Source organism: Peromyscus californicus, unplaced genomic scaffold (assembly GCF_007827085.1).
Source record: "Peromyscus californicus insignis strain IS unplaced genomic scaffold, ASM782708v3 Scaffold_1__1_contigs__length_55948999, whole genome shotgun sequence".
In the NCBI taxonomy this organism is placed as follows: domain Eukaryota; kingdom Metazoa; phylum Chordata; class Mammalia; order Rodentia; family Cricetidae; genus Peromyscus; species Peromyscus californicus.
In genome coordinates, this window is record NW_026294492.1 from 5,759,719 (window position 1) to 5,783,377 (window position 23,659).

General features: G+C 46.3%; 1 protein-coding gene across 7 annotated transcripts in view; it reads right to left on the minus strand.

The window, feature by feature from the left end:
• Positions 1–23,659, minus strand: part of Mboat2 (membrane bound O-acyltransferase domain containing 2) — a 134,720-nt gene that overhangs the window by 70,398 nt on the left and 40,663 nt on the right. For 3 of the 7 annotated variants that reach the window (XM_052745798.1, XM_052745797.1, XM_052745796.1), the window contains exons 2-3: positions 22,684–22,829; positions 17,077–17,154 (exon numbers count right to left, since the gene is read on the minus strand). The exons of 1 other annotated variant lie outside the window; for it this stretch is intronic. In XM_052745798.1, coding sequence (XP_052601758.1) covers positions 17,077–17,108 — 32 coding nt within the window. In that variant the 5' untranslated portion in view covers positions 17,109–17,154; positions 22,684–22,829. Of the gene's footprint in view, positions 1–17,076; positions 17,155–22,683; positions 22,830–23,659 lie in introns of those variants that run through there. 3 more of the 7 variants (XM_052745800.1, XM_052745799.1, XM_052745802.1) reach the window with 2 other exon arrangements.

A 23,659-nucleotide genomic window follows, 5' to 3' on the forward strand; every position in this document is an offset into this window, starting at 1 on the left:
TTCTACATGCATAGGTCAAAGACATAGCACACCAAACTCCTCTGAGTGATGAGACAGCAAGGAAATCAACAGAGTGAAGGGACAGTCTACTAAGGGGACATCAGAGTGAAGGGACAGTCTACTAAGGGGACATCAGAGTGAAGGGACAGTCTACTAAGGGGTCATCAGAGTGAAGGGACAGTCTACCAAGGGGACATCAGAGTGAAGGGACAGTCTACTAAGGGGACATCAGAGTGAAGGGACAGTCTACTAAGGGGTCATCAGAGTGAAGGGACAGTCTACTAAGGGGACATCAGAGTGAAGGGACAGTCTACTAAGGGGTCATCAGAGTGAAGGGACAGTCTACCAAGGGGACATCAGAGTGAAGGGACAGTCTACTAAGGGGACATCAGAGTGAAGGGACAGTCTACTAAGGGGTCATCAGAGTGAAGGGACAGTCTACCAAGGGGACATCAGAGTGAAGGGACAGTCTACTAAGGGGACATCAGAGTGAAGGGACAGTCTACTAAGGGGTCATCAGAGTGACGGGACAGTCTACCAAGGGGACATCAGAGTGAAGGGACAGTCTACTAAGGGGTCATCAGAGTGAAGGGACAGTCTACTAAGGGGACATCAGAGTGAAGGGACAGTCTACCAAGGGGACATCAGAGTGAAGGGACAGTCTACTAAGGGGTCATCAGAGTGATGGAACAGTCTACTAAGGGGACATCAGAGTGAAGGGACAGTCTACTAAGGGGACATCAGAGTGAAGGGACAGTCTACTAAGGGGTCATCAGAGTGAAGGGACAGTCTACCAAGGGGACATCAGAGTGAAGGGACAGTCTACTAAGGGGTCATCAGAGTGAAGGGACAGTCTACCAAGGGGACATCAGAGTGAAGGGACAGTCTACCAAGGGGACATCAGAGTGAAGGGACAGTCTACTAAGGGGACATCAGAGTGATGGGACAGTCTACTAAGGGGTCATCAGAGTGAAGGGATAGTCTACTAAGGGGTCAACAGAGTGAAGGGACAGTCTACTAAGGGGACATCAGAGTGAAGGGATAGTCTACTAAGGGGTCAACAGAGTGAAGGGACAGTCTACCAAGGGGACATCAGAGTGAAGGGACAGTCTACCAAGGGGACATCCGAGTGAAGGGTCAGCACACCAAGGAAGTTGACAAAGCAAAGGCACAGACACAAACAGAAAAACGCATTTACAAAACCCACACGGAACAGAATGCTTCTTCACTGAGGAGCAGATGCGGCTACTACACTCCAAGACTTATGTCTACTCACAGAATAGCTCAGCTCCTTCCTAGAGCTCAGTCCATGATCTTACACTCCTCAACCTTACACCGCCTGGTCACCCGCCCTCCCTTTCTGACTAGGTGTTGGCTCAGTGGAAACAAAGAGATCTCAAGGAGTTATAACCAAAGTGGTGAGGGTTTTGCTTGTTCTTTTTCAAACCCCTACCCACGAAAGTAAGTGATGGAGCTCAGTGGGCTGGCTTTCTGTGCCAGCAAGGGTGACAAGGACATGGAGCCAGTGGATTCTGTCTCTCCTCCCTTCGTTTACAGACAACAGAAGTGAACCGAACCACCTATTGGTTCTGTTTCGTTTTTGTTTTTGTTTTTTTAACTTTCTTTCAAATTCAACTTCCATTGCCATCCTTGGCTGAGCAGCATAATGAAGTCACTTAGTTCTTTATAGAAAATTCCCAAAGCTGCTTTCAGTATGCAAATGAAGTGGACAGCGGACATCAAGCAGACTGCCCCAATCTTTCACACTGTGAAGAATAACATTGTACTTTACATCAAGATTCAGTAGCACCCAGTTAACAGTCGCCTATTCAGCGTCTCCTGGTTTGTGACCAGATACAGAAACATCGAAAACTACATCCAACAGGTATGACATGGTCTTGAAACAGCTGAGAAACAGAATTAACCACAAGCAGCCATCTAGGTTTCATCCTATTCTGGATGTTACGAAAACCAGGACTCTGAAAAGCGTGTCTGGAAAGGGCTTACTGTCTCCTTTCTGTCCCAATCCCAACAAACAGGGTAGCCAGGCTGTAGCCAGGGAGGCCTGGCATTGCCTGGTCCTCCGTGGCTGCACTTCCACTTCCAACTCTAGCCAACCCACACTGGGAAACTTCAGGAAAATTCCAGCTGGACAGGGAGACATGGAGACATGGAATTCCAGTGATCCTCTAAAGCTCAACCGCCAGGGTAGCTAGAAAGGCTGCGGGAGCTTCAGCTCTGTGCATCTATTTCAGCCCATCACATAAACGTACAGCCTCAGAAAAGGGAAATGGGAGTCAACACATCCAGCTAAGCATGAGCTAGGCTGGTCGGAGCCTCTCGGAAACTGGAGCTTGAGATATAAGAAAATGGGTAGTCGCAAGCAGTCTCTTCGCAGATGTGCCGTGGGCCGCTGTCTAGTAAGGTTCTGAGGACACAACATGGAACGAACCTCGGTCTTGGTCATCGGAAGACCAGAGTCTACTGCAGGAGGCAAAAATGCAGGCTGCCATATACAAGGTACACCATGGCTGGGACTCTGCGGGAGACCTTATCTCACTCACAAGTGTGTGTGTGTGTGTGTGTGTGTGTGTGTGTGTGTGTGTGTGTGTGTACATGCGTGTGTGTGTGTACGTGTGTGTGCATATTACCATGGACTGAACCCATGGCCTTACACATACTAAGCAAGCCCTCTAACCCTGAGCTACACACACCTCCAGCCCTTCCCTCATTTTTATTTTGAGACAGGATCCTGCTACATTTCCCAAGCTGACCTTAACTTACTATGTGGCCTGAACAGGCCTTGGACTTTCAATCCTCCTGCCTCAGCCTCCTGCATGATTGGGGCTACAGGTGTGCACCAGCTGTTTTCACACTCCACCACCTGTGGAATAGGGATTATCCCTCAGGACAGCAGCATGGAATCCTTTTTGGTCATATCTAAAATGATGAACATTAATGACCAATGGTATGTATCCTTGTGGGGTCTACTGGTCCTGCCAGCTGCTTCGGGATGCCAAGGAGCATGGCAGGACTGGTGACAATTAGGTGGCAACAGCCTGGAGGGCTGGGGCAGGTTCTCCAGAAGGCGGTATACGCTTTGAATCAGCATCCCATATGTGGCAGTTTCTCCCACAGCCAGGATCTACGGGTCCAGGAACCAAGGAGTAAAGAGGGGACTGGTTCCACTCACTATCACCCTTGGGACCCACAAGAAAAACTTTTACTTTCTGTTCCCATAACCTTAAGTTCTCCTGGCCTACAAGCTTTGGTTCTAAGCGTAGAGAACACTCCTGCAAGGAGACACAACAAACATTCCATTGGACTGGAAGCTCAAACCTCCCCTGGCCACTCTGGCCTTCTGCTGCCCTTAAACCCACAGGCTAAGAAAGGAGGAAGAGTATTAGGAGGGGTGATTGATCCAGATTACCAAGGGGAAATTGGATGGCTTCTCCCCAGTGGAGGAAGACAGATTACGTCTGGAGTGCAGGAGATCCTCTAGGGTATCTCTTGGTGCTACTGTGCCCTGTGATTAAGGTCAATGGGAAACTAGATAACCTAATCCAGGAAGGATGACGAAGGGCACAGAGCCATCAGGAATGAAGGTGTGGGTCACTGCTCCAGGAAAAGAGCCAAGACCTGCTAAGGTGCTGGCAGAAAGTGTAGGAAATACAGACCAGGTAGTAAAGAAAGGCAGGTATAAACACCAGCTAAGGTCACATGACCACTTGCAGAAAAGAGGATTATAACGGACATGAGTGTTTCTGTCACATTTTGTTAAGAATGTGTTCAGGCAGATATTTTTGTTTTCTTTCCTCGAATTCTTTATCATGTAATGTAACATCAATTAAGAGAATATCAGTGGTTATTATATTTAAGTTTTGAGATACTAAAAGAATGTTCCTAGAGGGATATTGCTACCTAATCTAAAATTTACAATGCATTTGTGGTTTGTATGTGGGATAGTTACATCATTTTAGTCATAATTATGACCTGGTTATTGTTTTCATTTGGAAATTAAGCATGACGTAAGGAAATGTGATTATGTGTCAAGTTGACAAGGGTGGATTTGTGATGGCTATTTTTGGTTGTCAACTTGACTACATCTGGAATTAACTCAAACCCAAGTGGCTACACACATCTGTGAGGGATTTTTTCCTTTTTTTTTTTTTCCAAGACAGGGTTTCTCTGTGTAGTTTTGGTGCCTGTCCTGGATCTTACTCTGTAGACCAGGCTGTCCTTGAACTCACAGAAATCCACCTGGCTCTGCCTCCAAGTGCTGGGATTAAAGGCGTGTACCACCACTGCCAATCTGAGGGATTTTTCATAATTAAATCTTTTGAAATAGTAAGACCCACCTTTAATCCAGATCTTTTGAGATGGGAAGATCCACCTTTAACCTGGGTCACACCTTCTGGGGCAGCCTGTATAAAGGACATGGAAAAGGGAAGCTTCTGCTCTCTGCCTGGTGACCCTTGCTCTCGCTAGCAAGACCATCCTTTCACTGGTGTTAGAGTTCCTTGGGATTCTTTTGGGATTCCAGCGGATACTGAAGACCAGCTGAGACATCCAGCCTCGTGGACTGGACAGCTACTGGATTCTTGGGCTTTCCGTGGGTAGACAGCCATTGTTGGACTAGCTGGACCACAGCCTGTAAGCCACTCTTATAAATTAATCCCACAGACAGACAGACAGATGGTAGATGATAGACAAGATAGACAGATGGACAGAGAGATAGATTCTATCAGCTCTGTTTCTCTAGACAACCCTATTTCTGGGCTCTCACTAAATTCTGAGTACACTGTCATGAAAGTGATCCCTAATCCTCCTAACTTAACATGGAGGAACCTGAGGTTACAGAAGCTATGGAACCTGGACAGTTTCACACACGAACCAAGGAGGTAAGCAGAGGCTCACTGAGCCGTGGTGCCACACCACCTGGGAGCAAGTGCGCTCCCACAGCCTAGCAGGTGCAGCCTGCCAGCTGTGCAGAGTGGCAGCAGCCCATCCCACTAGAGAAGGAGAGAGAGGGCTTCACCAGGGTCACAGACGGACAGAGCTGGGAAAGGACAGCAGGAATTCACGGAGGGGGGGGGGGGTGTTCCCGGCAAACACAAAGGAGGGGCAGAGTGTGGAACAGTAGGGGGTGTGTATACAACTACAAACGGTTCTTTATGGCTGGGCTGGGCTGGCAGCAGCCAACGAGCCAGCGCTATGAACTCAGAGTGGACGGACGGGCAGGCTGGGTGGCCACAGAGACACTGCTACGCTGCCAGTCTAGAGTCTGAAGCAAAAGAGAGCAGTGCTCAGACAGACATCTAGAAAGATCACTTGGGCAGCAGGGCTCAGGCCAGGGCAGGGCTGGGGGCCAGCAGGTACAAGAACAAACGAGGAGGCGACAGTGGCCCAAGGTGTCAGGAGGGACAGAATAATAGCAAATGATCACTGCCATTTCCTGGGGCTGTGCCACATGCTGGGCACTCTCTCAATGCTTTAGAAATGCCCAGTGCCCAAAACAACCCAAGAAGAAAGTGAGGCCAAGGCAGTTCTGGGATGTGGGGGGAGGGAGGAGGAAGGGTTTCTTCTTGTTTCCCAGCTTGACTCTTGGATGAGAACAAGGTAGAAGAGATTCGAAAGCAAAGGTGAGATCACCTGGAGCTGGTGCCCTGAGCTGTTGTTGTTAAGAATGACACAAGACAGCAGAAGGTCCTCGACCCAGGGAAGACCCCAAAGACCAGACTCCCACCAGAGGCCACCGTCCTCAGTTACTATTCCCTTCGACTGCTTCTGTCTGCCCCACATCCTTATTCCCCAAGAATTATCTGTTCTTTTACCTTAGTATCTGTGTGTGTGTGTGTGTGCGTGTGTGTGTGTGTGCGCGCGCGTGTGTGCGCGCGTGTATACAAGTTCATGTGAATAGAGGATGTCAAATTAAAGACTACAGAAACCAGAGGCTGGTTTTAAAACAATTATGTGAACCACCTAAAATTTAAAAAACAAAGAACAGAGAGAGAAAATCTAAGAAACAAAAGATAACATACTTCTGTCTTAGTACAGTATAGTATCTCCAACCAATCATGCATCATCCCTCCTCCGGTCTACCAAGGAAAACTGGAATCCTTGAACCACCTAAGCCTGTAAGGGAGTAACTCAGTCACAATAATTCTGCAGAACTGACATCCTGTGCTTTAAGATCTAAGTGGCTACAAAAACAAAACAAAACAAAAACAAACAACAACAACAAAAACCATGTGACTCAAACCTGTTTCTACACATTTTAAGAGAGCAGTAAAGTGGGTGGGGCTGTGTAGTCTCCAGTATGGAAGCTTCTAATCTTTAGCGTTACAAAAGGAAACTGTCCTCAGTATATGCACAGGAGGCGGGATTACAAGGAACTCGGAAAGGCAAAAGAGCCAGTTCTAGCTTGGACTTACATTGTCTCCGTCCTCTGGGAGGGACTGCCCCAACTCGGCAGCGTCCTCGGCCAATTTCAGGTCAGAAAAAGAAAAGCCATCACATTTCCTTCTGAGGCCTTTACTATACTCGCCCTTCTAATAACCTTTCACCTAAATGCCAGGCAGGTTTCTAAGTCATTAAATATTTCCTGCTATCCTCTGCCTTTCTTTCCATAAGCATTCAAATATGGAGTGCAGAATAAGCTAGCAATAACAATTTTTTTTTTAAAAATCACTATTTTTTCCTACACAGATTTGGGTTTTTTATTTTATTTATTTATTATTTTATTTATTTATTTTTGGTTTTTCGAGACAGGGTTTCTCTCTGTAGCTTTGGAGCCTGTCCTGGAACTCGGCTCTGTAGACCAGGCTGGCCTCGAACTCACAGAGATCCACCTGGTTCTGCCTCCCGAGTGCTGGGATTAAAGGCATGTGCCACCACCGCCCAGCCAGATTTATTTTAAAATTATATTTTTGGTATACTAACTTATAGTTGGAATTTTCTTTGGTCTACCAATCAACTCCCAAATAAAGACACAGAGACTTATTATTAATTATGAATTCTCAGCCTTAGCTTAGGCTTGTCCCACTAGCTCTTATAACTTAATTTAACCTGTTTTTATTCACCTACATTTTGCCTCAGGACTTTTTAACCTTTCTTTCATTCTGTATGTCCTACTTTCCTGCCTCCTCTGTGTCTGTCTGGCTGGCCCCTGGAGTCTCCTTTTCTTTCTTCCTCCAGCCTAAATTCCTCCTTCTCCTCCTTACTCTCCTTGTCTAGAAGTTCCACCTATACCTCCTCCTTTGCTATTGGCCGTTCAGCTTTTTATTAGACCAATCAGGTGCCTTAGGCAGGCAAGGTAAAACAGCAAGCCATCTTTACATAATTGAACAAATACAACACATCTTTACATAGTTAAACAAATATTCTGCAACAAAAACAAATGCAACACCTCTTTGCGTAGTTAAACACTTATTCCGCAACACTAACTTTAATGTGCTACTTTAAAGTCTGTATTTATCGTCATTTTAATAATCAAGGCAAAGCACTTCAAAAGTTCTGGGTATTTTTCTTTAAAAAAGCAGGGAGTCCAGATCTGGAGATCACTGCTAGTCAAGCATTTAGTTAAAAGTTAAACCTTTTTTAGAAAACCCCTAGATGCTATGTTCCCATGAATTTGATAACAACAACAAAGTCACAGTACAGTATCTCAATGGCATCTGCTATTCTTTCAAAAGATGTATCTGGAAGTTTATGCTAGCTGGTAAGTAAATGAAAAAATCTTCTTGTTTAAATAAAAAAAAAATTCTTTAAAAGACTCCAGTAAACAAATTGGCCGGGCGGTGGTGGCGCACGCCTTTAATCCCAGCACTCGGGAGGCAGAGGCAGGCGGATCTCTGTGAGTTCGAGGCCAGCCTGGTCTCCAAAGGGAGTACCAGGAAAGGCGCAAAGCTACACAGAGAAACCCTGTCTCGAAAAAACAAAACAAAACAAAACAAAAAAAAAAGACTCCAGTAAACAAATTAACAACTCCAAGGAACATGGATGACTTTCACAGCTGTGCATGGTGTAAGAATGCGATGTTAGAATCCAGCTGTCACAACATCTGTAGCACAGCCCTCTCAAATCTGAGAGGCACCCACCGAGACACACCTGTGAACCTCTAGCTGAGGGACTTCCAGGTGCTAGGGTTTCCCATCTGGGGAAGTGAGTTGACATTCATTGGTGGCCACACATCCAGCGCTCCACACCATTCCCTGACTCCTGACCGAGAGCCTGGCTTCAGGCTTAGGCTGTGCCACGTGGGTTCTTCAGAATGCCTGACACACTGTCTCTGGTTTTCCTCAGAGCCCCTCCATGCTGTGGTCTACCTGTGCATCTGCTCATGACATTAATACTCTTCTAGTAAATTCTCACGCTCAGCATGCTGCCTCAGTGTTCCCCTTTAGCGCCACCTCTGAGACCTCTCACACAGGCTATTCCTTGTCCTGTGACCTTGTTCAAGCGACTCCAGCTGAGGAGACCTCCGCTCCTCCCCTGTATCACAGTACTATCCCAACAGGAAAACAGGTATTTAAAGTCAACAAAGCCCTCAATAGAGTACCTTAGCATAAATTCAAAGTCACAATCCAGAGGCTCTTCCTGTTCAATCCATTCCCTGGGGTGACCAGAAAAGCTGCACCTGTCAGGTACAGACAAGATGCACCACACCACAGAGGGCTTGAGTCTTCTAGCGGCCTCAGCTCCCCAAAACAATTGCAGTTCTGACCTAAAACTCCAAAGCAGATAATAACCCAGCATCCATGCTTATTTCCCCTGGAAAACTCCAATACAGACTCCAGTTGTCTTAGTGTTACTACTGCTGTGATGAAACACTATGACCAAAAGCAACTTGTGGAGCAAGGGGTTTATTTGGCTTACACTTCCATACACTGTTCATCATCAAGGGAAGTCAGGACAGGAACTCAAACAGGACAGGATTCTGGAGGCAGGAGCTGATGCGGAGGCCATGGAGGGGTGCTGCTTACTGGCTTGCTCGTCATGGCTTGCTCAGCCTGCTTTCTTATAGAACCCAGGACCACCAGCCCAGGGATGGCAGCACCCACAATCCTGAGTCCTCCCCCATCAATCACTAATTAAGAAACCCTCCAGGCTTGCCTACAGCCTAACCTTATGGGGGCATTTTCTCAACTGGGGTTCCCTCCTCTCAAATAACTCTAGCCTGTGTCAAGTGAACAGTAAATCAGCCAGCACACTTGTCCCCTTGTCAACTTGACATAAAACATTTTCTCAGTTGAGGCTCCCTCCTCTCAATGACTATAGCTTGTGTGAAGCTGGCATAAAACATCAGTCATATGCAAAATGTATGGCATCAAAACAAATAACAGGATTTATTGTCAACATCCATTATGATGCTTACATGAGCTCTTTTTTTTTTTTCTTTTGCAATATTCAGACAAGGATTAGAATCTTGGTGGGAAAAATACTATTAGTGTCTGGATATATCCAAAGCCCCAAAATGAATTCCTGTACTTCACTAACAAGTGATATTAGTTACTTGAACTACCTCACTTTTAAGTAATATATGATTAGTATTTTCAAGATCAGAAAGGTATCTTGGTGGAATGGGTAAGCCACACCCACACGAGTGCTGTCCCTAGAGGGTGATAGTGGCCACACTTGGCACAATGCCCAAGGTACAGCAACTGGGCAGCGTGACCTGTGATGAGGGGGGTACTAAGAACCAACTGGAAAAGCACCTGTTGTCTCTAACTGAAACCAACCTCAGTGTCCTGACTGAAGTGCATTTAGACAGCACCGGAGACCCCCAAAGAGGCGCACTTTCGGCAGGACAGCAAAAGGCTGCTGCAGACGGCCCACGGGGAGCGCTAAGGAAAACAGAAGCAAGGTTCACTTCCCTTCCCGCCACATGTTACTGTCTCTCACAGGATCCCAGGATTACCCTCAGAGAAGTTAATGTTTTCCCCACAGAGCCGCTGCTGAGACACTAACCACTGCTAATTAGCTTCATGGGGACACATTTTCAAATGGCTTGAGGCTTCTGCCGACCAGATGGCAGCTCCAGGATCACCACTCACTGAGAGTGCAGTTAGTGTACTTCAGATAACATTCTTTATCTAGGAACCCACGCTGCTGAGTCTGGATAGCAACGGCAGATGGCATGTCCAAGGGGACCCTAGGATGCCCCGCCCTGGTGATACCGGCCTATCAGCTAAAACTGCCTCTCTCCCCCAACACCGCCCCTCCCTGCCATCACCCTGAGCCCACCGTTCTATGGGGAACAGAAGAGGAAAAGGTTAAGCAAGCAGCTAGGCAGAGAACCCTTCACTTCGCGGCAAGCACCTGACCCCACCAAGAAAGGCACTTGGGGCCACTAGCAGGAGGAACCATGATCTCCTAGATACCTCATAGGCACACACCAGGAACCAGTACCCAACCCAACCCAGACAAAAACACATTCAAAACCAAGAGCTAGAAAAGTCCACCCCGGAGAACAGAATGTAACAGATCATTTCCCTTTAATGAGCTTTCTTATCTATATGCTCAAGCACAAGAAAAAAGCAAACTATTCTATGAAAGAGTTCATACTCTGGGGAAACCCGAAGTGAACGGTAGCTCCTGGCAGTAAAAATGACAGATGACTACTCAGGGGAGGCTCTGCCATGACATCAGTGGACAGAGAAAGACCCAGCGAGAGGCTGTCACTGCGGGTGCTCTCGGAAAGCATTTCATCTACAAGTTGAAATGCCTCTGCCTGGCGCTCACATCCTTTATTCCAATTGCCATTCTCTCAGCTCCTGGGGACTCTACAGGACACAGTGTGGTAGTTTACATATACTTGGCCCCCCTAATCTCATAGGGAGTGGCACTATTAGGAGGTGTGGCCTTGTTAGACAAAGTGTGTCACTGTGGCGCGGGGCGGGTGTGTGTGTGTGTGTGTGTGTGTTAAGGTTTCTTATGCTCAGGATACTGCCCAATGTGTCACTTGATTTCCTGCTGCCTGCACGATGTAGGACTCTCAGCTCCTTCTCCAGCACCACCATGCTCCCCACCGTGATGATAATGGACTGAACCTTTGAAACTGTAAACAAGCCCCCTCAGTGAAATGTTTTCCTTATAAGAGTTGCTGCGGTCATGGTGTCTCATCACAGTGATAAAAACCCAAACTAAGACAGCCGGTCCACACTGGTGGGTATCTCAGCCTCATGATAGGATATTTAAAACCCCGTTATGAATCCAAAATGGTTCAAATCCAAAACGTCCCCTATAGGTTCACATCTTTAACAGTTATTCATTCTCTAGGTGTTGGCATTGTTTGAGAGGCTGTGGAATCTTTAGGAAACAGAAGTCGGTCACAAAGGGCAGGACTCTGAGGTCATAGCTCTGCTTCTGGGCTCAGTCCCCCCAGCATCCTGCCCGCTTTGATGTGAATGCTGTCTGCCATAGGCTCCCCCTCCAGGACCTACCTCATCATGGTGATCTAAAGCCCTCTGAACCTGTGAGCCAAAACCAACCCTCCCTTAAGCTGCTTCTGTGAGATAGTGAGGTCGGAGTAACGCAACAGTAGCAACCACAGACCTCCTTCTCAGAGATCTTGAAGGTATCCACACAGCGTGGAGACGTTACAGATTTTGCTGTGAATGCTCACATTTTTCACATTTTAATCTCTGGGTCACTAGTTTTGTTGACGATCACTTGCCAACTTACAAGGAAAATATTTTAGCTTAACTTCTCAAGACCAAAACCCTTTCCACATTCCCATTTTAGTCTACATTTCTGCAATTTATATTAAGATAATGGCCATTCTCTTGTATTGTGTTGCAAAATTTTTGAGACTGTCTTTCTGGAACTTAAAATTTCCCACAGATTTTTTTTTTTAAGTAGTACAAGGGCACTCTGGTTCCCACACCGTTCACAAAAGCTTATTTATTTAGCACATTAGAAAAGCACATTGGGATACATGGGACCCACCCACGCTGTGCTTCCTTCGGTAGGGAAAAATGCCTTCCCGAGCCCACAGGAGTGTGGGAAGCCCTGATCTCTTCCTTCCCTCTTCCATGACCCAGGTGAAAAGGCTCCCATCACCCCTCTCCTTGCCCCCAGCCCCTCCCTCCCGGGGAAAGAGAAAAATGTGCAGCCCCGCAGCAGCTGCTCCAAGAGTACAATCAAGGAGGCAGCTCTGCTCTGGGAGGGAGGGCGGCAGAGGCCGGGCAGAAGCTATGGCAAGAATCCTGCAGGGCAGGGCTGACATGTGGCCCAGACTCTGCAGCAGGCGGAAGCAGAGCCTGAACAGCAAGTCTAGGAGGTTACATGGACAGGCTTTGCTATCAGACAGAAGTCCACCATCTCCTCATTCATTCATTCATGCATTCATTCATTCAGTGGACACTTACTGAGAACATACTATCTCCCAGATTTTCCTCATTAAACAATTTGGCTGAATCTGGCCCATTACTGCCTTTGGAAGTAGTTTTACTGGAGCTCAGCCACATGCCTTCCTGAGCCCACGGCTTCTGCACCCTAAAAACAGAGTGTATGACAGTTGTGACTAAGGCTATGTGACCTGCAAACCATGACGTTCACTATCTGCTCCATTATAAAGACAGTTTGCCAAACCCTGCTTTGGAGAACGCTGGATAAATCCAGCAGAAGTCGAGTTCACCCTATATTAATCAGGAGAATTAATAACCTAATACATAGTGCTCTGAACAGTTAGCGTTCCTCAAGATCCCATGTTGACACCTAATCTCCACGTGAGAATATCTAGAAGTGGGGCTTTGGGGTGATTAGGTCCTAAGGGCTGGAGCTTCATACACTGGTTTAGAGGAGACCTCACAGAGACCAAGAGCCTGATCCAATGCACCTTTGACCTCAAGGTCATAGACAGAAGAGGCTGAATAGGAACCAGGAAGCAGTTCTTACCAGACACACCAAGTCTGCTGGCACCGGATCTTAGGCTGTCCAACCTCCAGAATCTCAAGACTGCCCAGTAAGACACACTGGCTGGTCTGTTTTTAAATACTCTTCTGGGTGCCTGTCACCTAATCCCTCCCCCATTTCTAAATACTTCTTAGTGCCCATCACCTAACCCCTCTCCCCAGTTTCAAAGCCTACATGAAAATACCAACTAGGAAAAAGACTGAATTCCAGAATAGATTGTTTCATTTTGTTTTTTAGATTTCTTCATTTTATATGTACGAATTGTTTTGCCTGCATGTATGTCTGTGCATCACATGCATGTCTGTGCTGAAGGTCGGAAGAGGACACGAGATCCCCGGGAACTGGGGTTACAGGTGGTTACGAGCCACCATGTAGGTGCTGGGAATGGAACCTGGGTCTCTGCAAAAGCAACTGTTCTGTTTGTTTGTTTTGTTTTGTTTTTTAGGCAGTCTCTCTATGTAGCCTTGACTGTCTGGAACTTATTATATAGACCAGACTAGCCTCTAATTCCGTCTGCCTCTACCTCCCGAGTGCTGACACACCCAGCTAGAACAAGAACTGATGATTTCTGATCCATCTTTCTAGCCCCTAGATTTAGGGCTAATAATAAATTATCTAGATATGGATCTGAATGACAGAACACATATGAGTGTTTTTAAAGGGGGAGAGAGCTACAGAAATCTAGTTTATAGTACACTGAAATATTTTAACTAACACATGGTAATGTTACAGAAAGTGGAACAATCATAGAATGAATACCTCACAAAAATCACAAGACTTTTAAGCACTCCAAGTACAAATCTTTCATTGTTAAAGATTTAAACTCTTGCTCTTCAACGAAATATATACACCATGTAAAACTACACTGGAAAGAAGGAATATATGTTAACAAGAAGAAACAAGGAAGAAAAGGTACAGTCATGTGTGTGTGTGTGTGTGTGTGTGTGTGTGTGTGTGTGTGTGTGTGTGTGTATGTGTGTGTGTGAACTGAAACAGATGCAAACTAAAAAGGAGACCAAAACACACATTTTTCCCCAATTATTTTATCCACCTACTATTTGTTTCTAACTCCAGTGATTAAAAGGCCACGCCTGCCCCTAACTCCATCAGCGGTGTCAGAACCCAGCACCACATTCGAGTGCCCGTAGGAGCACCCGGACAGCAGCACTTCCTCCCTGGAAATACTGAGTGGGCGGCACTGTTCATCACACAAAGCCGCACGTGATCACAGCAGCGCTATCCAGCACCGTCTGCAACCGTAGAAATGTTCTCTATTGGCACTGGTCAAAATCACCACTGAACACGCCAGGTGTGTGGCTCCCGAGCACCTGAAATGCAGCTCCTACAACTCAAGTGCCGGATTTTATTATTACAGTTACTTGTTGAGAATCCCACACGAGTCCCGAGTCTGCATCATTTCTCTCGTCCCCCTCGCTCTCCAACTATGCCCCCTCCCCCTCAAACTTACAATCTCTTCTTCCGTAATTATTAGTTACACACACATATACATAGACCTACCCACACACCCAAATGAGTTCATTTAGTGTTGCTCTTATATCCATGTGTTTAGGGGTGACCTCTTGAGATTGGATTAATGCTTATTGTTTTATTATTATTATTTGGGTGTTTTGGTGTTTCTAGTTTATTGGAGTTTTTTTGTTTTGTTTTGTTTTGTTTTGAATGACAGTCTTATGTAATCCAAGATGACCTCAAACTCAAAAGCCTCCTGCCTCAGCCTGAGTGCTGGGATTAAAGATGTATCCCACGCTGGGCTTAAAAAACGCATTTTAAATTTTTATGAATTTAAATTAACAGAGCTAGAGCCAGCTGGGGCACACCTTTAATCCCAACACTCAGGAGGCAAAGGTAGGTGGGTCTCCCAGTTTGAGGCCAGCCTGGGCTACAAAGCAAGTTCCAGGACAGCCAGGGCTACAAAGAGAAACCCTGTCTCAAAAAACTAATAAACAAACAAACAAGCAAACAAACAAGCTTGCGGAGCTGCATGCAGTCAGCAGCTACAGCTACTGTCCTGTACAGTGCAAGTCTAAAGCGTTAGGACGTTGACGCCACAGGCCACTCCTGCCTTTCAGGAAAGGCATAATTTTTTTTTTTTTTCCAAGATATGACCTTTCGTTCCAATACAAAAGCTCATCACGCTTGCTTTAGGTGGCAGCAGCCAAGTCCTCTGTTTCCTGCAATTTCATCTGCTTTTCTTGATTATCCAGGTCAGAAACCCAACTCTTTTTCATCAGTTATGAAGTATCACCCTGAATCTGTTGTCTGTACACGGCTTTGTGAATGGGGCTGGAGGGGCTGGACAGACGGCTCTTGTAGAGGATCTGGGTTTGTTCCCAGCATCTACATGGCTATAACTCCAGTTCTACAGGACCCAACACCTTCCTCTGGACTCTGCAGGCATTGCACATATGTGGTACACATGCAGACAAGTAGGCACTCGTACGTACATATAAATAAAAAAATTTTAAAACAGGGTTGTCATGATACAAAGACTGTTTCACCCAAAACATTATCAAAATATTCTTCTTCCTCTTATCAAAATTAAAACCAAACATCTACTTTTAAGTGTTAGTTCACAGGAGGAAGAGAAAAGCCAGCATGGGCTGTGTGTAAGGCAATGAAGACCACATCTGTGAAGGTTAATCTCGTCAATTTGATCGAATTGAGGGATTCTTAGGAGATTCACAGAGCACACTTCTAGGTATGTCTGTCAGGGCATTTCCAAAAACTGGCACGTGGGACAGCAAATCAGAAGGGACCTGCCCTAAGTGAGGGCGGCACCATCCAACAGGCTTGCCATACTTGCCAACAGAAAACTGTAGGGGAAGCCAGCTAAGGAGACTCGAGCTCAGATCTTCCTGAGTGAGTGGTCTGTTGCCCCCGCCATGATTGGCAGGCATCACGCTCCCGTGTCAGTGTGGACTCACACCTCTGGCTCTCCAGGAGGCCGCCAGGCCTTTAGCCTCAGACTGGAGCCACATGACAGTCACCTGGGTCTGAGGCCCTCCCTACACTAGAACTGAGCACCTACTGCATTCCCTGGCTCTTCAGTGTGCAGATGGCCACTGAGGGGACTGTCCAGCCTCAGACTGTGTGAGCCACTCTAATAAATCCTTTTGGATACGAAGGAGACACTGTAACTTCCGCTCCAGAGAAGCCTGACTAACCAATAAGCAGCATGTGACAACAGAGGGATGGCCAGTCATCCAGACACGGAAGACACGAAATAAAATTGACTTGGGAAAGTGCCAGTCAAGGGCTAAGGGTCTGATTTCTTATGCACGACCCTGTAGCCATGTGTTCCAGGAACCCAGAAACCCAGTATGCATGCCACGTCACACGTCACTGTTACAGAATCACCAGGAGAAGAGTCTGCGGGCAGACTCTGTCCTGGGTTTTCCATCAAGCACCTGTGACGTAAGGCTGCTCCCAAATGTCCATTTCCAGCCTAGCTACCTCCCGCTGCCTACGTAGCTACTCAGCTCCGGCTGTGCATCTCACAGTTGCTTAAGTCAATACTCACTGACTCAGGAAACACTCACTGACGTTGACTGCACACCAAACACTGTTTCAGGGGTCTGGTTACCTCTCAGTATGGCCCCTACTTTCAGGGTCCCTACCTTAAGAAAATGCTTCCACTTCTTCTGTGTGCAAGCCAGGAATAGGAACCTTATTTCCTTCCCAGAGTTCCCATTAATTACTCAGTCCTAAACTTACCTTCTAAATCTCCATCTGGTCACGTTAGTTCTGCTCTCTACTGCTAATCACCTGGAGACTAAGCCAGAAGCTGTTAAACGGACAGTCCTGCCCTCAAGCGTGTATCTGGAAACACTAATTTTTGTCACAAATCAGGGTTCTCCTGGTGTCTAAGGGGTAGGAGCCAGGGGTGGGGCTAAACATCCCACAGTGCAAGTCCTTCGTGTCAAAGACTCACTCATCCTTAAATGTCAGTGGTGAGCTCTGGAACTGACTTGCGTAGACAGGAGAGGGATGCACACCAAGATCTTATATTGTGCTGCTTCCTAAGAAATCATCCTGCTTCAGGAGTATTGCGGTGTAATAAATATGACTTTTATTATTTTTGATCAGACTCTACTCAAGGGAAAGGTGTTTTTCTATGTGAACACGGTCAATACTCACTGATGCATGCTCTCCACTCCAGCTATGATCATGATGCAGTAGGAAATCCCACTTTGTACGAGGAAGTGTAAGGCATACCTGTAAAAAGTGAGAATGTGTTAGAAGCAGCACAACCATCGAGTTCAAATACTACAGGTAGAAAAGTACTTAAGGTAACCTAGAACGTCCTCATACAAAAAAAATGACTAAACCTTCCCAAGCCCACATGACATTCTGCAAACACTGGGGACAGGGAGTCCAAGCTTCGGACCAACGGAGCTGGATAAACAAAACCAACCTTTACAAGCCCAGCCCGAGGCCCCAGCACTCCACATATCCTAGCAACAGGAAAGCAGTGTGGGGCCCTGTGGACTGAGGATGGCCACCTTCTTCGTAAGACAAGGAACAGTAATTTTAAAAGGAGTAATAGACACGGATTTCAGAAAGTCCTGGCAGAATGCCTGCGATCTCCCCAAACTTCTCCAACAGCAGCTTTCTACTTTGTGTTCACCTTTTCAACAGTGTCATTCACAAAACAAGTTACTAAAAACACCCACATCTATCCTCAAAGCACAGTGGTGAAGTCAGATGAACTTCCTTCTACAAAGCCAATAATGTGCTATGATATATTTGCTGGTTGGCACGCCAGTTCTTTCTAGTACCCCAATACAGAAATCACCATTTAATGACTAAAGTAATGTATCTACTCACTTCACAGACTTCAGGCCAAATATGATTTGGACCTCTGGGACTCAACTCAGCCCAAACCATCCCTGAGATCATACCTCACACATGTGCGTGTGCACATACACACACTTGCCCTCTTTCAACTCCCCTTTCTGACGGCGTGATTGATAGTAAACTTTTGCAGCTATATACAAATTATTAAGCTCTTAGTATACTATTAAAATTACTTTTTAGGGCTGGAGAGATGGCTCAGAGGTTAAGAGCACTGACTGCTCTTCCAGAGGTCCTGAGTTCAACTCCCAGCACCCACATGGTGGCTCACAACCGGCTGTAATGAGATCTGGCGCCCTCTCCTGTGTACATAATAAATAAATAAATAAATCTTTAAAATAAAATAAAATAAAATTACTTTTTAGCTTCATCACAGACTATCAGACAATATGAATGTGGAAACACTGCTTACACATTTTTCTACAGACATATTAAAAATAAGGAGTAGGCCCCAAGACAGATCTGCATCTCCACACACACACACACACACACACACACACACACACACACACACACACACACACACAGGTATATATACACACACCACAAACACACATCCAGAAACCAGTGACCTGGAATGCCGCTATAATCAGAAGGCTATGAGGAGACAGGAAAACGTACGCCAATATAAATGAAAACAGAATGAAACTTCAAAGTAATTAATTGAAATATCATCCACCTATTCATTGTCAACACCAACAGTCCACTAACCGACCTTTAGGCACGTTGTTGGGAACTGCTAGGTACCTTTAAGGACTTTTAATACTTCAAAGAATCTTCAACAAGGTGGAGGAGCATGTCTGATTGAGGGTTACTGAGGAAAGTGTTTCCTTTTCCAGGTCAGTTTCCCTGGGACATAAAGACTTTGAAGTCAACAGTAAAACTCCTCAAACACCGCCAGCCCTCGTGGCTTGACAGCCTTCAGGCTCCCACCCCCGGCATGCTTAGCTGCCTTTAGGGTGTGAGGCAACAGCCTGCCATGCTAATCTCTGCTGCTGTGGTAAATCAAGCTTCGAACACTGACCCGCTCTGGATTCATCCGTTTTGTGAACTCCACAATTAGCAGCAGGTCCCTACTCTACTCAGACATCCCTTCCACTGCCCCTCACTGAGTACCCCACATGGCATCATTAGTATCACGCACACAGGAAGAACACTCTAGCCACTTCAGGTGTCCGGGATTATGAGGTAACACATGGAAAGTCTAGAGAGAGGCGCAGGAGTGTTGCAGAATATTATTTTAGGATGTGTTACATTCGCTTATGCTGTGGAACATTTGCTTAATGATGTAAAGATGTGTTGCATTCTTTTACGTTGCATTTGTTTAACTCAGTGAAGCTGTGTTACTGTGCCTGTCTAAAACACCTGATTGGTCTAATAAAGAGCTGAACGGTCAACAGGGAGGCAGGAGAAAGGATAGGCGGGGCTGGCAGGCAGACAGAATAAATAGAAGAAATCTGGGAGGAAAAGATCAAGGATTGAGAAAAAGGAAGAGACGAGGGTGCAAGGGCCCAGCCACCCAGCTACCCAGCCAGCCACGGAGTAAGAAGGAAAGAAGGTATACAGAATAGAGAAAGCTAAAAGCCCAGAGACAAAAGGTATAATCTTAAGAAAAGCTGGTATAATTAGGAAAAGCTGATTAGAAATAAGCCAAGCTAAGGCCGGGCATTCATAAGTCGTAATAAGACTGCGTGTGATTTATCTGGGAGCTGGGTGGTGGGCCCCCAAAAGAGCAAAGAGTTAAAACAAACAACTACACAGGAGTAAGAGGCTAATTCGGTACTATATGGAAAAGGGTGACAAAGAGGTTGGATAAACGGGGAGATGCCCGCCCTAACCAACTGGATAATGGTGGTACAGTCTGAGCATCTCTAACCCACAAACCCACTCAAAAACTTCCCATTCCGGAGTGTCACGGAGTGCAGGCTTCTTTATGACTGACCTCCAACCAGTCCAGTCTACACAAACAATCCAAAGTCAGACACTTCTAATCCCGACTTTAGATCAGAGACACTCCCCCTGGAACCAACGGACGCCTGAGTCTGAGCCCAGCCCTGCTCACGCTAACAAGCACTGTTTGTGCTCCTCCCCTGGACAGTTTCTACTGCATTTGTCTGTTGGTGCTGTTGTGTGTACACATGTGTGTGCATGTGTGTGCATGTGCACGTCTACGTCCCTTTGGAAGTGCTGGTGTGTGTGTGTGTGTGTGTGTGTGTGTGTGTGTGTGTGTGTCCATGTGCACACCCACATTCCTCTGGAAGTGCTGGTGTGTGTGTGTGTGTGTGTGTGTGTGTGTGTGTGTGTGTGTGTGTGTGTGTGTGTGTGTGTCCATGTGCACGCCCACATTCCTCTGGAAGTCAGAGGAATACAGGCAGGATTCAGTTCTGTCCTTACACCACTGGGTCCTAGAGATCAAACTCAGGTCCCCAGGCTTGGCGGCAAGCACCAAAGATATTTGAATGAATAATAATTGTTATAAGGAGCTTGTAGGCGCCAAGAAAAAAGGGGAGGGGCAAACAGAAGTAGGTGAAGTGAGCAATTATATTTACAGAGCAAATATGTCCTCCAAAGGGAAGTGGTAAAAATCAGTGATAAGATTGCCTGAGTCAAAAAAAAAAAAATTTCAAAAAACAAAAAAGCACCAACAAATGCAAAGCTAAAGAATAAACAATACTTACCACTAACTAATTCTAACTAATAACTAGAATTCCAACGAAGAAGAAGAAGAAGAAGAAGAAGAAGAAGAAGAAGAAGAAGAAGAAGAAGAAGAAGAAGAGGAAGAGGTGGAAGAGGAGGAGGAAGAGGAGGAAGAGGAGGAAGAGGAGGAGGAGGAGGAGGAGGAGGAGGAGGAGGAGGAGGAGGAACCCAATGAAGTAACTAAGTCTCTTGCTACCGTACGTAACTTGAAACTCAAGACAACGGAACCTTGAGCTAAAGCCTGGTAACTGCGACGCTGTGTTCTAAGTATCCATGAAGATTTAACACGGTGAAACACCTCAGCCAAGGACAGTCCAGCAGAGACTCGCTCACTCTGCCCCACCTCACCCTCCCTGCCCAGTGCACCCACCTGCTTTTCCACAGAGCACAAAGCCAAGGGGGCCCCCAGGTCAATCTGAGCTAGATGTGTTCTCCACTCCTTAGGAAAACATGCTACACACACACACACACACACACACACACACACACACACACACACACACACACGGGGTACTCAGCTATTGAAGAGAGAATGTATACACTGACATACACTTCAATGTGCTCTAAAAATGGGGGGAAGATAAAATAAGAAGGGTGAGATGTTAGTAACTGTTGAAGCTGGGTAACGAGCAAATTACGTCCAGCCCATTAGTCTATGCTGGAAAAGTTCTATGATGTTTAAGAACATCCACTACCTCCCACAAGTAGAAACCTCAGGAAACTTCGATGATATACACTGAATGCCATCCAAGAAGTTAAAAGGCCCATATACTTCGATCTTAAGACATCCTGGCAAAACTACAACATTGCATACACCCATCACAGGCAAACAGTACATGGGCTATCAGCCAGCCAGCCAAGGGCGATCCGGTAGAGATGGATTAAATTATGCTGTTGATTGATTTGTGGTAGACATGGATAAATTATACTCAGGTGATTTTCATGAGGTCCTAGGAAATATTTGCAATTCCTGGAGGCAAAGGGCCGATTAAGAAATCCCAGGAGTGTAGCCTTGAGCACACTGTTAACCGAAGAGTGGCACCATTATCCAGCCACCACGGAAACCTCGAGAGCACAGATGGAGTGAGGACACACCCAGCTCTCTCACAGTCTTCTCAGCGCCAACAGGAGCCTGCAGAAGAGCAAGCCCAGAGCCCTCGTCTGCGAATGGTGGGCACTCGGGAGTCTCTCCCAGGAGGGAAATTTGTGAGTCACCAGGAAGCCCTTCGATACAGAGTCTCTGCTGCCTTGCCAAGAGTGACTGAGCACCTTCCTGCCCGGCTCTCCTCATTCAGACGTGCCCACAGGTGCCAGGAAGCAGCTCAGGCAGCGCTCCAAACTGTAGGCTCTCAGGCTAGCCCAGCGAGGAAGACGGGACTAACCACACGCATGCACATGCGTGCATGCACACACACATTACACACACACCACACACACACACCACACACACTACACACACACACACATACCACACACACACTACACACACATACCACACACACACTACACACACATACCACACACACACACTACACACACACCATGCACACCACACACATACACACTACACACACTACACACACACACACTACACACACATACCACACACACACACTACACACACACCATGCACACCACACACATACACACTACACACACATAACACACACACACACACACACACACACACACACACACACACACACACACGCACACACACACGTTTGAAGGATCCTGAGTAAAAACTTTTCTCTCTTCATTTTTACTCCACCGAGAACACACAAAAGCCTTTTCATGGCTCACAGTATGAGCGTCAATCAAACAGGCTTTCCCAGAGCCAGCAGCCCAGAGAAAACCCAAAGGGACAAACAACACACCATTTATTGCTTGTTTCAGCATAAAATATTTTCAAGATGGGTGAAAAGAGCTACTTAACACCAGACTGTCTCTGTAAGTCCTCCTTGGGCCCCGTTCATAAATTATAAACAGTGAATCTTCCCTACGACAAAGCTCGAGAGAGTCCCATTCCCAATCCATTGTTTCTAGACTAGAAGTAAAGATTTTGAAAGTTAGCCTTGAAAGAAAACTTTGTAAGTTTCAAAACAAAATCCTATATAATGTATCCCTCTACACACTCAATTCTCAAATATACCTAACAGCGTTCATTTAAACATGATCAAAATAATTACTTACCATCCAAAGCAAAAAAATGCAAGATAAAGGCCCAAAAGGGTAGCAACTACGTGTCTGATAAAAGAGCTAGTTTTGCTTGAATGTAGATAAGTTCGAAACCAAACGGCTGCTAACAAGGCAAAGAGTTGGCACACTACAAAGTTGACCTGTAAAGAAAAATTAAAATCGTATGTTAGCAATAGACTGGAATCCTTCAATGTTACATTTAAATTCTAAAGACAAAAATACCACAGTTAATATAAAAACGAAGTTCTTTTCATTTACAAAAAACCCCAAACCAATAAATGGGGCATTTCCCAGGGAGGAGCTTCAAGGTTAAGTGATGGGTCAACACACATTTCCTGCATTGCACCTGGCAGGAGACAGGAATGGAAAGCACAGGGCACTCTGGGTTAAGGGACAGAGGAACCTGTTTAGATGGCTCAGGTATTAACAACTGGTAGGAAAGTAAAGCTCCAAGTTTCCCACAATGCTCAGGGCAAGCTCCCCTAAGTCCCCAGAGGCTACAGATTCAGTGGGATGGGGACACGGGACTGTCCACGGAGGTGAGAGCCTAGTGGACTGCTGTAGTCCTAAACACCGCCACTACAGCAAAGGTAAAGGGCAGCAGGTAAGACACAGAGCCCCGGATGTGAGCTGGGCAGGGATCCCACACCTTTCCCAAGTCTAGCAGGGCTGAACTCTCCACAGTGCTCAGAGCCACGTTCCTCACCGGCAGAGGCACGCCTGAGGCTGCTCGCTCTCCACCCACAAGGCCTGAGAACAAGGGTCTCTTGTGGAATGTGAAGGCTTCAGGAAAGCTGCCATTCTCTCTGACAAGACTCATTCTCATGAAATGTGCAGGAAAATCCTTCTAGAAGCCTGTATATAAAGCTCCCTCTCCCTGCAGTACAGACGAGCAGGCTCTTCCTTACTGTGAAGGGAACAGCCTACCCTGGTGTGTGTTGTCTGAGACCACTGTCCTCTGAAACGCATT